General features: G+C 30.7%; 2 protein-coding genes across 3 annotated transcripts; one reads left to right on the top strand and one right to left on the bottom strand.

Moving 5' to 3' along the window:
* The first annotated feature begins 2,497 nt into the window (after positions 1 to 2,497).
* On the top strand, positions 2,498 to 8,085 carry LOC107007902 (ORM1-like protein 3). Of its 2 annotated transcripts, none has more exons than XM_027916604.1 (3): positions 2,498 to 2,847; positions 5,996 to 6,144; positions 7,467 to 7,647. In XM_027916604.1, the coding sequence occupies exons 1-3, from the start codon at positions 2,665 to 2,667 to the stop codon at positions 7,603 to 7,605; spliced, it is 471 nt and encodes a 156-aa protein (XP_027772405.1). In that variant the 5' UTR covers positions 2,498 to 2,664; the 3' UTR covers positions 7,606 to 7,647. The 2 variants fall into 2 exon arrangements, with proteins under 2 accessions (XP_027772405.1, XP_027772406.1); XM_027916605.1 differs by lacking the exon at positions 7,467 to 7,647 and adding an exon at positions 7,655 to 8,085 and having other exon boundaries at positions 2,505 to 2,847; positions 5,996 to 6,147.
* A 960-nt stretch (positions 8,086 to 9,045) lies between these two features.
* LOC107014466 (dof zinc finger protein DOF2.5-like) lies at positions 9,046 to 11,433 on the bottom strand. Its single transcript, XM_015214392.2, has 3 exons — positions 11,228 to 11,433; positions 10,263 to 10,713; positions 9,046 to 9,754 (listed from the first exon to the last, which is right to left on the bottom strand). The coding sequence occupies exons 1-3, from the start codon at positions 11,255 to 11,257 to the stop codon at positions 9,381 to 9,383; spliced, it is 855 nt and encodes a 284-aa protein (XP_015069878.1). The 5' UTR covers positions 11,258 to 11,433; the 3' UTR covers positions 9,046 to 9,380.
* Between the last annotated feature and the right edge of the window lie 8,239 nt (positions 11,434 to 19,672).

Genomic DNA, 19,672 nt, shown 5'->3' with positions numbered 1-19,672 from the left:
TTGGATTTGGTGGCCTGCAGCTTCAGTTTTGCTGTCGTGAACAGTAGCTGCGAAATTGGTGATTTTGCTCCTTTAATTCTCTAGATTTGGTGCAATCTTATTTTGTTGTTGCTCGTTGTTTGGCACTTGTTTTGTGGCCAATTTTGGAGAACAATATTGTAACTCTTGGTGATTATAGTGGAGCTTTTGGTCCCGTGGTTTTTTACTCTTCACATCGAAGGGTTTTCCACGTAAATCTTGGTGTCTTGTGTGATTTGTTTATTATTGCCTTGTTATATTTGTTTGGTTGAATTACTTGCTGCCTTACTATCATATTGCTTGTGGTTGTTTGTCTTCTCTTGGTTCAAAGCGAAAAGGGAAAGTATAGACTTGGGTATTCTTCCGCTGTTATCCTGTCAGGCATTTTTGTTAGTGCCTTGTCTTTCCCAACACGAATAATCATTATTTTAGCATGCAAGGTGCATGACTAATCAATTTTCAATATGGTGATTGTGGTGGTATAGTGTCATTTATAAACTTAAATAATTTAAAGATGTCGTTTGAATTATAATCGTTTAGTTATTTGATTATTTATTGTTGAAATCGCACACCTTAGACTGATATATTTTTTATATACTTATACCTATATGATCAATTTTAGTGAAATTATATCGTGACAAACAAGAAAAAAGAATGTGAATACCAAATAAAGAAGAATGCATCATTAAGAGTTGCGTGCGATTATCAGTAACAATCAAACCAAAAAATGTAAAGTAAATGACTAAACGATCGTTTGAGGGAATTGTCTCAAAAAAAAAATTATTTGTCCTTAAATTTTATAATTTGATTTCTCCTTTACATCTTTTTCAAAAAAATGGTCCTTTTGCCCCAAAAGTAATTATTCTAAACTCTGAGCTCCAACTTATAATTCTATTAATAAGATATTTTTTCTTAATTTAATAAAAACTATAATTTTGCCAAATGAATTTCACAAAAGAATTACTATTTGGGAGTTAATATCTCAAAAGATCACTCAATTTTAAGAATTTATTCGATAAGTCATTAAACTTTATTTTATATCAATAAAATCACTCAAGTTTGACTTTTTATATCAATAAAATCATTCAACTTAAATTTAAATTAAAAAATGGATAAAACTTACCCGCACCGAGTTTTTAAACCAAGTCAATGAATGCATGTCATGTGTTTAAATTCTCGTTCATTTTACTTCATTAAATCACATAATAAAAGAAATTACATTGACTTGGTGTAAACATCCGTTGCAGGTAAATTTTTTGCTTAAAAGTTCTAATATGGCAAAATAAAATTTTTGTTTTTAATGGCCAAATAAATAGATAAAAAAATTTTAAAAAATTATTAAAGAGTTTTAATAGAAAAAAAATGTTATAGATCTTTATGCATATAATAAGAAATTAACGAATAAAAATTGTTTTTTTATGAAAACGGACAGTTTTTCTACCCTATTCAAGTGAAACTAAGGAAGTAAAATCTCCAACAGTTCCAAGTTTCCAACTGTAATCTACAACAATTGATCCGTTTTTTCTCTTTAAAAACATTACCTAACATTATATACAGTAATATGCTTTAAATATATATTAATATTATATTTATTAATTAAATTTTTTTGTAGAAAAAAATCTTAATAAGTTTTTCAATATTTTATTGTTTATAAACCAAATCACCTATCATTATATGCAGTAAGTTTTAAATATATATAAATATTATAATATTCATTTTATTAATTAAACTTTTTGTAGAAAATATTCTTAATAAGTTTTTCAAAATTTTATTTTATAGGGTTTTTAGTTATATGGCATAAAAAGGATATTTTATTTGCTATGTTAGATGATTTTTTAAATGAAATTTAGGTGAGTGATTTTATTAATAAAAAATTAAATTAAGCGATTTTATTTATATAAAATAAAATTTAATGAATTATAGATAAATTTTTCAAACTTGAGTATCCTTTTATATATTACCCATTATTTGGCTACTCTGGTTACAAAAGAATTTAAAAACTATTATATTAATTTCAATACATAAATAATTATCTTCCCAACCACCAACCAAAAAAAACCCTTATTTAATGGGTTTAGTTACATATATTATTCGGTCGATTTAAGAGAAATGTACATTTCCTTTTCTATGATTTAAAAAAATATAAAGAGAAGTGTCCAATGAAATGCGAATTAATTAAGTTTGAGACTTTATTACTCTTCTCATTCTGTTTTTCATTTCTTTAAAACCTAAAAGACCATTTTTTTATTCACTTTCATTTTTCAAAATTTAATAATCTAAATTATAAAATATATTTTTTACTACACTAATATAAAAAGAATTATAAATTATAATATTTTACATAATTCTTAAACATCTAAAATTTTAAATATTAAATTAATATAATTTAATCTAAAAATAAATTGAAATGAGAAATTATTTAGATAAATATAACAAATAAAAATGAATACGGTAACTAGAAAGATACTATTATTAGTGCAGAGTGGATAATTATGAAGTGGCCTATTAACTTCCAAAAATATTAGTCCTTCTTCCTATAGGAGCAGAGCAACCCAGAAAAAGTGAGCAAATTTTTGCATGAACCTCAATTACAATTGATAGATTTTGATTGAATCAGTGTTTGATTGAGATAAAGGAAAAATTGTTATGGCTAATTTGTATGTAAAGGCAGTGCCTCCGGCGGATCTGAACCGGAACACAGACTGGTTTATGTACCCTGGAGTATGGACCACCTATATACTCATCCTCTTCTTCTCATGGCTTGTTCTCACCGCTTTTGGCTGCTCTCCTGGCATGGCTTGGACCGTCGTCAATCTCTCCCACTTTATTGTATGTTCTCTTATAACCTAGCTCTCCGCGATTTATATGCCTATACAAGTTTGGGGTTTCTCTATAGAATTTTTGGTTTGATCCTCTATGTTGATTGTTATCCTGATTTCGAGTGGTTTAAGATTAACCCCCCATTTTGGTTTCGATCTATAAGCGTCTCTGTTTTCCACCTTGTGCGTGTTGTAGGAGTAAAAGATTGTGAGTCATTTTATGTTAAAGATTTGATCTTTTGGTCCAGGATTTTGATTTCGTTGGCGAAATTTAATGGTGTAAAATTCACCCATATTACGAATTTATACTCTTTTTTTATTTTTCTTGGGAGTTCAGGTGTCCTTAGATTTTGAATTGCTTTTTTGTGAAATTGAATGGGTGAAGATTGGCCCAAATTGTTTCTGATTCAAGGCTTTACCTAGAGTTAAAGGATTTCTAGTTCCTAGTAAATGATATTTACTCCACTTTTAAGGATTCTATCTAGAAGATAAGTTTAATCCAAGGAAGCAAACTGAGCATAATATAGTTTGAAAATACATGGTGTACTCAAAGATGGAATGGAGATAGGTTGTTAATTATCCGATAAAGATATTCCTCCGTCTTTGCTGAAGAGAATGAGTGGACGTAAAATTGCTTACGTCAACATTTTCACAGTTGGTAGATTTTGGGGCTTTACAGTTTTTGCTTTCATTGTCTGTATATCATTTGCATGCTTTTTGAAGTAAACCCTTCTTGTTTCTAGTTTGTACTGCTGGTATCCAGCTGAAGGGGAAAAACGTTCAGTCAATGTTTTGGGGTGTCCAAAGTCTAGGTTCTGCACTACCATAAGTTCTAAGACATTGAAAGAAAATTTCTTACACCTCTCCTTGTCAAAGTCATAAAAGTAAATTACGATTAAGTATCCTTTGCTGCTAATTATTGAGAGAGATTGCTTTTTAAAGCAACATACGAAACCATTACGGATTGGTCAAACTTTATGCATTTATGTTTTGTTCATTGGGATAACATCTAGTGTTAAGATGTAGACCTACTGATGGATGACCCATCTGGCTACATTTGCATCTTATAGTCTTGCTACTTCAAAGATACACTCATTAAGAAGTAGTTAATAAAATCTGCATGAGTTATATAGAAAAGCCAAATAATTCATATAATATGTGAGGCTCTTGTGTGTCAAAGTTTTCCTGCCAGTTTGTGCCCTGAAAATGTCCTAGCTCGTTAACAGTAGCTATTTTTATCTGTTGTTGTCTGTCTGTTCTTATTTGCTATTTGACAAAGTAAGCTGCTGATGCACATCTAGCTACTCCAATGTGGGCATTTCCATGGCTTTTCAAGATATAATCAGGTTTAGATGATAGCAGGAAAGCTTTATGCTTAACTGCAGTCTTTACAAGGTAGTTTGACCTTGGAATATTTTGACTACTTAGAAGTTATAACAAAGCAATGAGCTTCATTTTAGTGACCTCTTAGTGTTCTATAACTAGGAACCAGTTTTAGCTTTGTCTTGAAAATAACCAGGTCCTAGGATATTTAGCACTTCTTCCACTCGTGCCACCTCCACTTTGACGCAATACCCTCTTTCTTTTGGGAGTCAAAACTATTTCATGTTAGTAGTGAAACAAATACCCACAGAGATCTTATAGTTAATTAAAAGAACAAATAACACATGGAAATTGAAATCAGGGCCTCTTAACCGTTTGACCTCTTAAAGTGGGTCCGTTGTCACTTATATGGATTTCATAAGATGTACAAAAGTTATTGCAACACATTTGCACAACCCACAAGTATAATGAGGTTACTTTCGGGTTGCTTTTGGTTAGAGGGGGTAAACAATTGGCAATCAACTAACTGGACTACTTCTCTTCTCATCTTATGTCTTGCTTTCTCCAACTTCCAAGTATCTCATTACCTTCACTTTTGCTTTTATTCCAACTCAGCTTCAGTTTACGTCTATTCTCATCCATACTGGTCGTCCCCTGAAAAAATGAACAAGCATATGCACGCATTCACACATTATATGTTGTTGAAGCTAATTTGGAGATGAGATAGATCTAAAATCATATGGAACGAAGCTCCCTCTAAAGACCTACATTTTCTTGGAATGAATGAGGACTTAGCTAAAGATAGGGTACAAAATGGATCCATATAGGTTATCTACAAGTTGAGAATAGGTTTTAATCTTGTTAGTACTATGGTTTTGATCCTATTGCTTTTCTAGGAGTATTTTGACCTTCTCATAGATTTATATGTCAATAAAAATATATAATACTTTCAGTCATCAAAAGAAATTTTTAAGAACTTTTATTTTTATTATTATTATTATAATTACTTTATTGTGTACATTTAACTATTCTTTCACTTTTATTTTTTATTTGCTATGATGCTGACATGAATTGAGCTTACATGGTTAGTGAGGATGCGCATATAGTTGACCCCAACTTGTGTGGAATCGAGATGTAGTAGTTGTTGTTGAAACCAATTTAGATTGAACTAATATCAGAACCTTTTTGGAATCACCAAGTATATTCCTTCTAATGACATTGAAGGTTTTGTACCTAACTCTTAGGTGTCATAAAGATGCCAGGTTTAAGCAATCGAGGGATTGGATTAATAATCATGAAAACTTGAATTTTCAGATTTGAAGTCTCAGGCTTTTATCTTTTGAGCTATGAAACTGGACAGAATTAGTCCTTTTCTCTGAGTTGGCTGTAAATTTTGGGAAATATACTTGAGCTCATATTAAAAGAAGGCATAGAAACTGAGTAAGATCAATTTGATTTATTATCAATTAATCACAAACACTTTCAGCACGTAGTTGTTTGAACTATCAAAGGAAGCGAAAAACGTATTATTCTTGAACTTTTGCAACCTAAAGAAACTGGGTAATGCTCTACAGAGGTATGAAATGAGTGACCTATTAAGGAAACAGCGGATGAACGACTAACTTTTACACAGAATTGGGTAAAGTATGGTTTTTAACATCAATTTCCAAATATTTTCCTTTAATTTAGTCTTTGATTGGCTGCATCCTCATTTTTATTTTGGCTACTGTTGATATGGGGTTGATTAATTTATTTTGATACATTTACGTGATTTATTAACAAAAAGAAAGAAAATGATTATCTTCAAATGTGACTGAACATGCTTCAACATGCAGGTCACATATCACTTCTTCCATTGGAAGAAAGGAACTCCATTTGCAGATGATCAGGGGATGTACAATCAATTGACTTGGTGGGAGCAAATAGACAATGGGAAGCAGCTCACTCGTAACAGAAAATTCTTAACCGTTGTGCCTGTCGTGCTGTAAGTTCCATCTTTCTTTCCTGTTGAGTTTCACTATTTGGTTCGGAAAATGATGTGATCATCATGAAATCCTAAAAGGGGGAAATAAGACGTGCTAAGATAATGCTTGTCCTTTCCTTTTTTTCGTTTTTGGTGCCACAAGAGAGTGTTGGATGGTTAATTTTATGTCAGATTTTAATCTATAAAGTTAATTAGTCTTCTGAGCTAATTGAATAAATTGTCCCCAATTTATGCCTCATAAAGGAACTTAAACCAAAATGTTTTTGTGCAAATCTCATGCTATGGTGTGCATCTGCAATTATTTTTAATAATGAAACCTACCAGCTGTTATTATTATCAACTCAAAAATGTTTTTTCTTGCACAAACTTCATGCTATGGCATGCCTCTGCTTTCTTTTATTAATGAAACCTACCACTTGTTATTATTATCAACTCAAATATAGGACAACAACAACAACATACAGTTGTGAAATCACACAAAGTGGGGTTTGGGGAGGGTATAGTTTACGTAGATCTTACCACTACCTCGTGGAGGTATAGTCTGTTTTCGAAAGACCATTGATTCAAGTGTATCAAACCCAGGAAAAAGAAGAAGAAAATAATGGAGAGAGCATAAGAGAGAAAACAGCTACAACAATAAAATAATATGATTATCGAAATGCAATAAACAATATATGGCAAGAACTATAAAGGCACAACTAGTCCTATGACAGGCACTATACCTCCACACGGCAAGACAACACTATACCCCTAATAGCCTTCTACCCTAATACGAATAAAGGACAAAAAATGTGAATTTAGAATCCAAAAGAGAAAACGTGGGCAGTATGATTGGGGTTAGACGAATAACCAGTTGTTATGAGCAGCTGTCTTCTGACTATAGTGAGAAAAAGTATGGAGGTGCCCCGGTAACTATGCCCACTACAATTTGAACCAAGAAGTGCCTTGTAGCATGCCAAGCCTGTGATAGTTCTAAACTTGATTCTTGATATGCAAAAGTACATGTGGAGAAGGTAGTTTGAACAAACACAACTTTTTTGTAAACAAAATTAAATATTGAAGTTGCTTCTTAAGAAACCAGCAGTCCACGCACTAGAGGTCTTTGGTAGTTTAAATGCATTGCGAACTCTCAGTGAGTATTTATGAGGGAATAGGCAATAACCTGAGCTTTAAGATCAAGTTGTTTTATGAGGCATATCAGGGATGCTTTATGCTATCCTTATAGTTATTTTTCGTATTTCCCCTTTTCTTTTCTACTGTATTGATGACATGTTTCTTCTGAGATTTCTTAGCAAACTCTTTTCTACTTGTTTATCTAACAGGTACTTGATAGCCTCACATACAACTGATTACCAACAGCCAATGCTCTTCTTCAATACCATTGCTGTTACTGTGCTGGTTGTTGCCAAATTCCCCAATATGCACAAGGTCCGAATCTTCGGAATTAATGGGGATCCGTAAATGGTTCTTTCTTCTTTTTTTGTTTCCAGTTTGTGTTTCTCAAAATATNCTTGATAGCCTCACATACAACTGATTACCAACAGCCAATGCTCTTCTTCAATACCATTGCTGTGACTGTGCTGGTTGTTGCCAAATTCCCCAATATGCACAAGGTCCGAATCTTCGGAATTAATGGGGATCCGTAAATGGTTCTTTCTTCTTTTTTTGTTTCCAGTTTGTGTTTCTCAAAATCTAAGCTTTGTCATTCTCCTGCTGTTCTGCGTAAAGCTCGTCTCTGTATAGAAGTCAGGACAGGAAAGTGTACTTTCTGCGTTAATGCTAATGTCTTTTACAACTGCTTCTCTAGATAGTGAAGCAATAAAAATGTAACAAGTTTTCTGTACAGTGTAATTTTCCTTGTAAACTTTATATGAGTACTATAATTAGTTCAATCTCTGTGAACCATATATACTAGCATTTTTTTGAGCTTATGCTGGAATATGGACGGTCTTTGGTACACTATCAACTTAAGTACTTTCTCTGTCTCAAATTTGTTTCTCCTAACTTTTCTTTTTAATTCGTTTAAAAAAGAATGTGATAACTCTTCAATTCTAACTTTTAAGGTGACATATTTAGGATCATATGATTAAAAAATATTATGATATAGGTAACATATTTTTAGTTTTAACAATAAGGTGGTTGTACTTTTTTATATATATATTTTCTTAAATTTCATGTCAAACGGGGACCAAAAGTCAAGCTACAAACTTTTTTTTTGGAAGCGTGAAATAAAAACTCAGAAAAGAAGACACGTAGTAGTTAAAACGGTCTATCCTACAGTAGTCAGGTATGTTAGGAACTGAAAGAAATTGGTAGTAACTAATTAATAATTTAAAGAAAAGGATTAGGTTTTGGTTGTGGCAGGTAGGTTCCCTTTTCGTTTGAAAATTACAATTTGCTTAGTGGCGTTGTTAACTATCAGTATTATTATTTTAATGTTAAGACCAAAGAACTTCAATTGATCCAATAATAGCTGATCATCTACTAATTCTATAATTTCAAATAACTAAGATGGTTGCCTTTCACATACTTTTTTGCAAGTACTTAATAGGTTCCATATTCGGTCTTTTTTTTTTTTTTCCTGGAAACGATATTCAGTTTTTTTTTTTCTGAAAAAGTTCTTTTTAAAAGGACTTTTCTTCGATTTTTCAATAAAAACAAATTTTGACTCTCTAAAAAAATTATCCTAATACTGCGACACCACCCTATATGCACCAACTGAACCTAAAGTTCCGTCAAATTAAGGTACATAACTTTGCAACACTATCAAGTGTCTAAAGATGTTTCACACCCTATTAAATTAGTTTTAAATTAGGGATAATTATTTATGGAGAGAGAGACTGAAAAAAGAAGAAGGTGGTGTTTATATCGACAAATTAGTTCATTAAACAGAACAAAATGTAGCTAATAATATAGGCGGTAATTATAATTGATCATATATAGTACATACATGCTAGTACAGAAACCCTAGAAGCTTACTTTAATCAAGCTAGCTTCCCTAATCTCAAAATAATCCTAGTACAAATTAACAACAATATAACCAGATCAACTATATCTTCTACTATATATGTTAGTACGTACTTAGTTCTAATTAAACATGAACAAACAAATTATCAGTAACCTAAGCACGTATAACAACAACATACTCAACCCAGTGTAATCTCACACGTGAAGTCTGGATTAACGTGAAAAAAGAAAAAAGAGATCTGTGTGCACATTATTCATGTTTCTTTAATTTACCAAGATCCTCCAGTACCACTTATCATCCCACTCCAATATAAACCAGCAGTTGAATTATTATTCTCCTGTCCCTTAGTCAGATGATCAACTTGATTTGTACTTGAAAGTTGCTTTAATCCTCCTAGAGGGAACATTATTCTTGCACCTGATCCATTTTCTAGACCCCCTGGCCCACCACTTGAATAATTACTATTACTTAAAGAAGCTGCATGATCAGTACTACCAGCACTAGGCTTTAATTCTTGAAATGGAAAACCTGAATTGTATAAAGCATTCAAATCTGGTGTTGATGCTGAGGAGATGAATGAAGTAAACCCTCTTGAGGCTATTCCAGTCCTAAGCAGCTCCAGAGCTGAAATTTGAGTGCTACCTGAAATAATTAAGTATTTTCAATATGATATCAGAGCAGACACTTGAGTTCATTTAGTTCGAAACCATGACATTATAAAAAAGAATTTTACATCATACTATAAATTAAGGCCTTCACATAGGTAAACACATAATTAAGTAAATAAAAGTTTTTTCTCTTTGATAATTTAATCTTTTAAATGAGATGGATAGTCACAATAACTCAACATGGTATCATAGAAGTACATATATAATTAAGTAAATAAAAGATTAATTAAGGCTTGGAGGTCAAGAACCGCGACTTATTGAAAATATAATGAAGTAAATAAAAACATGTTTTTTGTATCAGTTTATTCTTTTAGATAGGATGGTCACATAATAAGTATGTAGTTAAAACTAGGTCTTAGGTCTAATTCATATCCCAAAAGCTAGCTCAAAGTGAGAAGGATTGTTCAAATCTTATAACAGTTCACCCATCTCATTAACCAGCGATTGTGAGATTTTTGTCGTTCTTTAATTAAGATACGTACCTAGATGATTGTTGCTTCCATCCATCTTTGGGAATTCAAGAAACTGAGGAATAACACCATGGAACGACGTGTGATGATCTTGTGGCACAGTTCGAAATCCGAGGCTAAGATCTTGGTTACTTCCAATTACAATATTATTAGGGTTTTGATGATGACTAGAGGGATTAGGGTTCAGATCAGGGAGCTTTTGGGAAGAAGAGGAGGAGGATAATCTTTTGTTTTTTCTCGAACCACCACCAACAGGAACATTCCTTAGAGTTCCACCTTCAGTCCAATACCTTCTACAAGTCTTGCAAAAATATCTTGGTTGAGTTAGGCTATAGTTGTTGTAGTAACAAAACTTTGTATTTGTTGAATTACACCTTGGACAATTTATTGCCCCATCCTTCACTGGCCTCACCTTCTTATTTATTATTTCTGCACCCATCGATGATTTCACTACTCCAATTTCCTAAAAATAATTATAAACAAAACATAAACAAACAAAAACTATCAAGAAAATGCAAAAGGGATTGATGATAAAATTCTGAGGAAATTAGAGCGTACGCAGATCTTGTGACATCTCAAAACAAAAGACTTTAAAAAAAGATGTAAAGAAAGTAGAAGATAAAATATAAGACAAAAGAAAAAATTGCAAAGGATACTAACAAAACAACAGATAGTAACCTTTAAATCGAAGATCAAAAACTAAAAAAGTAGTACTACGCCTATAAAAGTGGATAACTTGTAACTTTGAAAATTAAATTGAAAAAGCAAACAAACAATAATAACGAAGAAGTAAAACACTTTATTTTTAATAAAAATCTATATGATATATCATGTGGAAAGTGGAAGAAAGAAAAAAAGTGCACTGAACTTTGATGTGTAAAGAGAGATCAAGAAACACTTTAATTTGAAGAAGAAAAAAAGACACAATTTTCTTAAGCAAATAATTTTAAGTGATTTGTATAGTATATATTACCCACCTCATGCGTCGACCATTGAGTAGACTCCATAATTCTGAGAAGAAAAAAAAACTAAAAAGGTTGAGAGATTTGTCTGGAGGTGTATCGACCTTAGTGCAAGAAAGAAATACTAGAATGTTTTTTTTTTTTTTGAGTTGTTTGTGTGTTGGCTTTAATGGGGTTAGCTTTACTTTCCAGATCAAATGATGAAAAAGAAAAAGAAGATATTATTATTATTATTTATATGTGTTTGTTTTGACTACTACAGCTATATATATAAAGACTATAGAGAATTCAATCTACTATTATATTTTGAGTGGAATTGTGAATGGATATGTTCTGTAGTGGGGTTAAGTTTCTCCTTTTCTTGACCCTTTAATAGTATTGAGGGACTATATATATATATATATCATTATTAATCCTATGCTTCGATTAAGTAATACACATTTTATTTTTTCTTTTAACTTCCCAATACATTTTACACTAGGTCGAGTGGATTAATTTGCTGTCTCACACTGCATTTATATATATAATAAATAAATAATCCCAATGTAAAAGAACTTAAGTTAATTTTCGGTACTATAAAGTATATTAGATTTTTTGGGAAAAAGTTTAGACTGATCTGCTAATTAGTGTCTTAGATATTTAGCTTAAACATAGATCTAAAAGTTTTAGATTTTTGTTAAGATAGCTAGAAAATAAAAGTTATCCAATTTTTTCGTGTAGATATATTCCGAATATAATTATTTGTGTTGGTAACCTAAAAAATAAAACATACAAACTTGTTAAATTATATATTAATTAAAATATACTATGTAAATGAATAAATGAGTTTTATTTTTCTATTAATTTCATAACAATAATTTTTAAGTTACACACAGCTAGATTCTTTTAAGGGAAAAAGGTCTGATATATCCCTTAACTTTGTTATTTAGAGTTGATATACCCCTTGTTATGAAAGTGGCTCATATATACCCCTACTTGTAAACAAATGGCTCACATATACCCTTTTCCTCTAACGGAAATGGAAAAAAAAATTAATCTAAATTTTTATTTTATTTTTTCTAAAAAATATAATCCCATATGAGTAAATTTAATCCTCGTCAAACATATTATTTTTGACTTTTTTTTGTTTCGATGACTAATTTATAATTATTATTTTGATAATCTAATTATTTATGTTTCACTAATATTTTTGTAAAACTTATTGTAGATGACCAAATTTTTTCTTCGAATACGAAATTAAATTACAATACACACAAAAAAAATAGTTTAATTTCTTTTTCTTTAAACTAAGGAATGAAAGAAAAAAAACAAAATAAGAATAAGAAACTCAAATAATTATAATAAAAGAAGTCAAAAAAATAATTTATGCATGAAAAAAATTAAAATATACCTTGAACTTTGATAGAAGAATCATATATACCCCTAAATAATTTTTAAAAAAAAATTAGAAGTAATAAATATAAATTTAAAACTAATCTTTTAACTTCCGTTAAATGAAGGGTATATGTGAGCCATTTTGTAACAGCAAGGGTATATATGAGCCGTTTGTATAACGGTAAGGGCATATATGAGCCACTTTTATAACGAGGGGTATATCAGCTTCAAATGACAAAGTTGAGGGGTATATCAGACCTTTTTCCCTTCTTTTAAAATAGAAATTCTAGACTCCATGCTAGCTTGATTTTTTATTTTTTTATTTAATATTTGATATTTAAAGTTTTTAATTCAATTTAAATTTGTGATTTATTATTACGACGTATGTATATAGTATTTTATAATTAAGTCTATGCTATCTCATGTTGATCGATCTGTTCTTGTGTGGGAAAAAGTAAAAGCTTCAATGGGATTTCACTTGAATAATTTTTTTATACGTCCTAATAAAGTGCCTTGTTGTTAAAGTTGTTGATCTTATATTGAGAAAGGCAGAGCCTTTTTTATATAACGATGATGCAATTTTATTTAACTTGTCAAGCACACTTTAAAATCATTTTTGGCATTTTTTGTTTGTCATTGCAACTTTTAGGGAACAATATTCCTTGCTAGTTGGGAAGATAATATATGATCAAGTTAGTAACTATATTGCTTGTATGTTCATCAACTTTTGTCACTTGTAGATAGGCAACGTGTGAATATTATCATTAGTCCTAATTAAACTTTAATGTAACATGTTCTAATTGTCCTCTATTATCTCCATCTCTTTTCTGCTTTTTTTAGTACGTAAAGTAAATTACTTCATACCTAAGTATGATATGATATATGATATAGACTTTTCAGTGTTTCACTTTACTAAAGCATTCTTCACTACCTTTAGAAATTATTCTGAAAAAAAAGAAGACATTATGGTTTAATATCAACCATATCGATCGGTCCACTACTTTTTGATTTTCTTGATTTCTATTTAGAGCAGTGCATTCTGCTGGCCCTTATTCGATGTCTACAAATATGATAAGGATTTAATTTTTATATACTAACAATGTTATAAACTACTACAATTCGTGTACACATTGTGTACGAAAGAATCTAATTCTTTTTTTTAAAGTACTATAAATCAAATCTAGTGAAAAACATGCATGCATGTGATCAATCAACACCAAAAATATTAGAGAATTCAAAAAGGAAATTATTTTTACAGTACCATGCCTGACCAGGCCAACATTGCTCACAACATGCCCAAAAAATAGATCTATTTAATAATAAAATTCATGGTTTGACATATTCCTTTTTTTTTTTCTATATAGAAAAAGAAGACGAATAAAGAGAGGTACATAGCCGACAACAGAACTGTAAAGGGGCCCTTAATACTTTGAAATTAGTGGAAAAAGATGTCACCATGGTGCATATTATATACATATACATACTACTCTCCCATCGTTTCAATGTCTTTTTAATAATTACCTAATTTTAATTTTTCACCTAGCGTACAAAAAGTTATAAGATATTTTAAAAGTATATTAACATAATTTTAATTTAAAATTATAAAATTTAGTGTCTAAGAACCCATTTGGCCTTGTGATATCATATCATAATATGGAATTATAGATACAATTGTAGTTTTGTTTGGATATGCTATATAAAAAGTTTGGTGTTGTATATTTTCTCATAGACATTTCCATAAGTTCTAAAACTATTAAAATAGTCCGAATTGTTTATTCAATATTATCAAATAAATAAAAAATCGTAAAATAAATTATTACAAAGTTATTCGTTCTCCACTTAAGTAATTGTTTCATCAATATATTTGAGTAAAAATGAAACACCTTTCAGGGGCTCTTCAAGATTTTATTACTCAACAATTGTGAAGTGTGAGTTAAAGTGATTATATGTTGGTGAGAATAATAAATTTTATGTCGGTGATAATAATAAATTTTAAAAAGAAATGATGTGATTATAAATTTTATTTACATGTGAAATAAATAGTTAGTAGATATAAATGTGAAATTATTTTAACAAAATATAAACTTGTAGATCAATTTTTATATTAAAATAACTCAAATCATAATGTGTTGTTCTCATATTAAAATAACTCAAATCATAATGTGTTGTTCTCATATGATATCATATCATGGTTTTTGAAGAATATGATATCACATATCATGATATGAAATCATGAGATGAAATCAGCATAAAATCGCAAATCCAAATATTAATTCTATCTTATAACACCATATCATAATATGATATCACATGATCAAATGCCAACTAAATAAACTTATCAATGAATTTGGCCTAAATAAATTAAAAGGGATAACATGTGATGATGGGACACTTAACACTTGGGTTTGGCCCCCACCGTCCAATAGATTAATAATGAAGGGCCAAAATTCTCTATCTAATATCTCAGTGTGGAACAATTTTATTCAGAGGTTATTATTATTATTATTCCACGCATATTTTATTTTATTTTTGGCCAAGACATAATGATGATCTCTTTAAGCCTTTTTCTCCAGTTTGAAAAGGACCAAATTTTGAAAATTCAACTTGCCTTATAGTCAATTTTTATTTGGAGCCATTGTTACTTGACTTTGAAACTAGGTTCCCAACTTGTTATGATGGCTAACATTTTTAGTCTTAAAAATCTTAAGGATTTTTGTCTTTAGTAAATTTCGATTTTAACGTTGTTCATTTTTATTGAACTTAATTAATGTGTCAGGGCATCTTCAGTTGCTCTAAAATTTACATTAACTTGTCTTTGATTTTTAAAGACTTTGAAGACATTTACATGCTAACCAGAATTTTAGCCACTTCTTCAACTACAAAATTACTTGTTTATTTAACCTTTTCTTAAAAAAGAAAAGAAAAAAAACTGTATTAGAATATGGGCATAGTTACACTAACTAATCGTATTATAAATAGCCCTTTGACAAACAGTGTGAAATCTCAAGTCTGTAGGGTATAACTTGTTGGGAATTAAACACACAACACACACAAATAATCTAGAGAAAAGAGAAACGGAACACAAACGGGACACACAAGAATTTAACGTGGTTCGGTTTCCCTACTCCACGACTGTAACAGGAGGATTTTATTTCACTTGTGCTACTCTAGAATTACAAATACAAGGATCATATTTATAGGAAAACCAAATGGTTAACCTAGGGTTTCAGTAATGGGTCGGGCCGGCTCACAAGCCTCCACAAAGCCCAACAATCTCCCACTTGGAGGCTTGAAGAATTTCAACTGTCATCCACTTAGAACACTTGTATGTCTAGTAATCTTTTTCAACTCTCTCCTGCTACAGCGGCCTTCTCATCAGTCAACTGAAAGGCCCGTTGAAGCTCCCCGAAGCTTCAACACATCAGTCACGGCTGAAACTGCCCTTGACTCGTCCTCGGTCCCTACCGGCTCCCACTTGAGACACGAACTGCCGGATCCTAGAACTCCCTGAGAACAAACACTCTCCATACTCAGCAAGAAATTTTCTGGAGACGTATCAACAGCTGGAATACTGGTTCTCTTGACCCACTGTCTTCTAGGAGCCTTGGCTGAAGCACGGCCGGTGCTCCCACTGCCACGAACGCCTCTGACTGGTCTTCCTGAACCTTTCCTTGCTCGTTCATCCTGAATCTGACCTGTGGCTCTGGGTTTCTTTCTTGCAAAGACAACCTTCTTCTGCCCACGAGATTCTGTGAACCGGACTTTGTTTTTCTTCTGAACTGGGACGGTCACTCCCTCAGACGGTAATCCGACAATATACAACGATCCTCTTTTTGTTCCACGAGCCATGACAAGATTGCCCCTCACGACCTTCCACTGCCCATTTCCGAACTTCACATGATGTCCCTGTTCATCCAACTGCCTAACAGAAATCAAACTTTTCGTCAAGCTTGGAACAACTCTGACATCCTTCAAGGTCCAGAAACCGACTGGCGTCTTCAGCACCATGTCACCCATGCCCGTAACATCAAGAGCTCTATTGTCTGCAAGCCTTACCTTTCCAAAGTCTCCAATAACCAGATTCTGCAATGCTTCACTGCTGTGGGTAACGTGAAAAGAAGCACCAGAATCCATGACCCAGGAATCCACATTGCTCTCCGCGCAACAGATAAACAAATAATCTAGAGAAAAGAGAAACGGAACACAAACGGGACACACAAGAATTTAACGTGGTTCGGTTTCCCTACTCCACGACTGTAACAGGAGGATTTTATTTCACTTGTGCTACTCTGACATTACAAATACAAGGATCATATTTATAGGAAAACCAAATGGTTAACCTAGGGTTTCAGTAATGGGTCGGGCCGGCTCACAAGCCTCCACAAAGCCCAACATAACTTCAGTATAAAAATTTGTAATACCAGTGTATATAAGTTGAATTTATTAAATTCAATCATGTAAATATATTGTGAACGAATAGGCTAGCAAGACTAACGACGGAGCCACACTTCAGATTAGAGATTTGAAACGAGTTAAGACTTGAATGAATTGAGATGTTCAACCCTTAAAGTTCTGATGAGATTAAGTCGAGTTTCAATTTGACTCCTTAAGGTGTGACGGTGAGTTGTCAATTTCCTTGTATCAACAAAAAAAAAACATCTTATAATCCATAGTGATTTTACTGTGTTTTCTTCAGTATTAAATATTTTTTCTATATTCTTGTTATATTATTTTTTAGAAGATAAAAATAAAATGATCTCTTTTCATTGTAGAAGTATTGGATTGAATGGTATTTTTTACAAACACTCTCTCTTCAAGTGATTGAGCTGGTAAGTTCGTTTTTTAAATTTTGATTTTTGTATTCTAGAATTGTTAGTCCGATTATCATGTCGTACCAATAATATTACTTTAATTTTATAGATTCATGACAAATAACTTTTCAGTTATTTCAATTATTCACTATTTAATTGCCACTAGGTATTTTATATTAAAGATAAAAAGAAAAATGTAATAAATATTTTTGAATTGAGTGATGACATCGATCAATGCAACTCAACAGTTCAACACCAATTATAGCATTAGTCACTTCAACATTAATATGGAAATTATTTTTAAAAAAATTATTTGTATTTGTTTTCATTTAATTAGAGGGAGTAATATTGTATTATTTTTAGGCTGCAATGATCACATTTGGAGTTGAAATATAAGAATTGACAAAAAAACATTTTTTTCTTCAACGGGCTTACTTCTATAAAAAAAAAAATCACAATCAAAATGCTCTTCAAATTATTAATATATTTTTTTCATTTATTAAATTGGCTTAACTTTTTTTGGCAATTTAAATATACAGTAGTAACTTTATTATTGATATTTTTGCTCCTTCTTTTAACTAATGAATTATTATTTAATTGGTAATTTTATTTTTTATTATTTGTAGGTTGAGGCTCATCATTAGAAATAGGGGTGTCAAAAAAAAATGAAAAATCAATTAAATCGACTGAATCTGATCGAATTTAACCAATTTATGTTATTTTTCAATAAAATCATGAACTTTTATTTAAGTGCATAACCGTTCCTCGACAATTGGGATGGTCTTTTAAATTTATGAAAAAACCCCCAAAAATTTCACAAACTGAACGAAGTAACCTTAGATGTACATGAATATATTTTATATATATAAAAATATGTTAAATTAAATATATATAAATATATTTTATAACATTTTTCAAATATAAATATAGCTTAGGTCCTAGCTAGGCCTCTGGTGACTAAACAACTTTGAGTATGTATTCTTTAATTATTCTTTGCTTAATTATGTTTAAAATTAAAAGATACTATAATAAATACTCTATTAAACAATACAACAAAATCTATTCAAATACTTTTATTAAATATTTAAGATAAAACAATACGGCGATAAAATTTACATTCTTGTCTTTTTGGTGAAGAATTAAAGTGTTTCTTCAACAACATATGTGTGAAAAAATATGTTAATGGTAGTATATTTTGAGGTGATATTTTAAAAGTAAAAAGAAAAAAGAAAACTAACTGAAGACCAAAACCAAAGAGATACCGATATAATTGAAATGATTTTAAAAAATATAATTTTAATTATATGTTATAAAATATTCAAAAAAATTGAAATGATATAATTTTAAAAAATAACCGACTGAACCGTACCATTGATACCCGAATTATATTTTACTGACATATTTAGAGGGTAAAACTCTCTAAACACAAAGTGGTCAACGGGTTTATAATACTATAGTAAAATTTATGTTTTAGAATTTATTTTGGACAAAAAACATTTATTATGTCTTTAAATTTTTGTATTAAATTATGTGTTTGTCTTAAATGAAAAAAATATTTTCCACACTATTAATCATGAATAATTGATATATTAGCTTTTAATTAATTATAATAGTTAAATTTTTACTTTCAAATACCAATATTATAAGGTTATTATATAAGGTCAATTAAATTATCAACATCAGTGGTTAAATATTATGAGTCTAATTAGAATAACAGTATGAAGTTATGGATCATACCACCGAATTTTTCGCAAGCCTAATTAAAATATTTATTTTTATTATTTTACCATATATATGTTATGCCTAAGAAGATGATCCTTGGAAACTCTGTGTTAGCCCAAAGTTGTTGGGGGGGCTAAATTTCCTGGATATTGTGTGTAAACAGTTGTGAGAATCTGTTTTTTGTGTGCGGCTATTATGGAAGAAAATCTGACATGCAAGTACTAAAATGAAAAGAGAAAATAACATGAAAACTGAGGCATTTTCCAGAAAAACATGCATTAATAGAAATATTTCGAATGACTCTAGCAGTAACTATTTATGCAATGTGGCAGAAAAGGAACCACGTACTAATCGTAACCAACTGGTATTCTTATATGAAATATTATCCAAAGAAGTTCACATCAAATCAGAGGAAGTAGGAATATAAATTCATAAAACTAGCTAGTGCTTTGAGTAGTCTAGATAGTATTCATAGCTAAGTTTGAATGATATGATCTTTTTTTTTGTACTTAAATATGACTATATGTTATTTCGTGGCTCCGTCGCATTTTAT

Source organism: Solanum pennellii, chromosome 1, assembly GCF_001406875.1.
Source record: "Solanum pennellii chromosome 1, SPENNV200".
NCBI classification, from domain to species: Eukaryota; Viridiplantae; Streptophyta; class Magnoliopsida; order Solanales; family Solanaceae; genus Solanum; species Solanum pennellii.
Note: the sequence above shows the minus strand (reverse complement) of the source record. Positions and strands in the feature narration are given on the sequence as shown.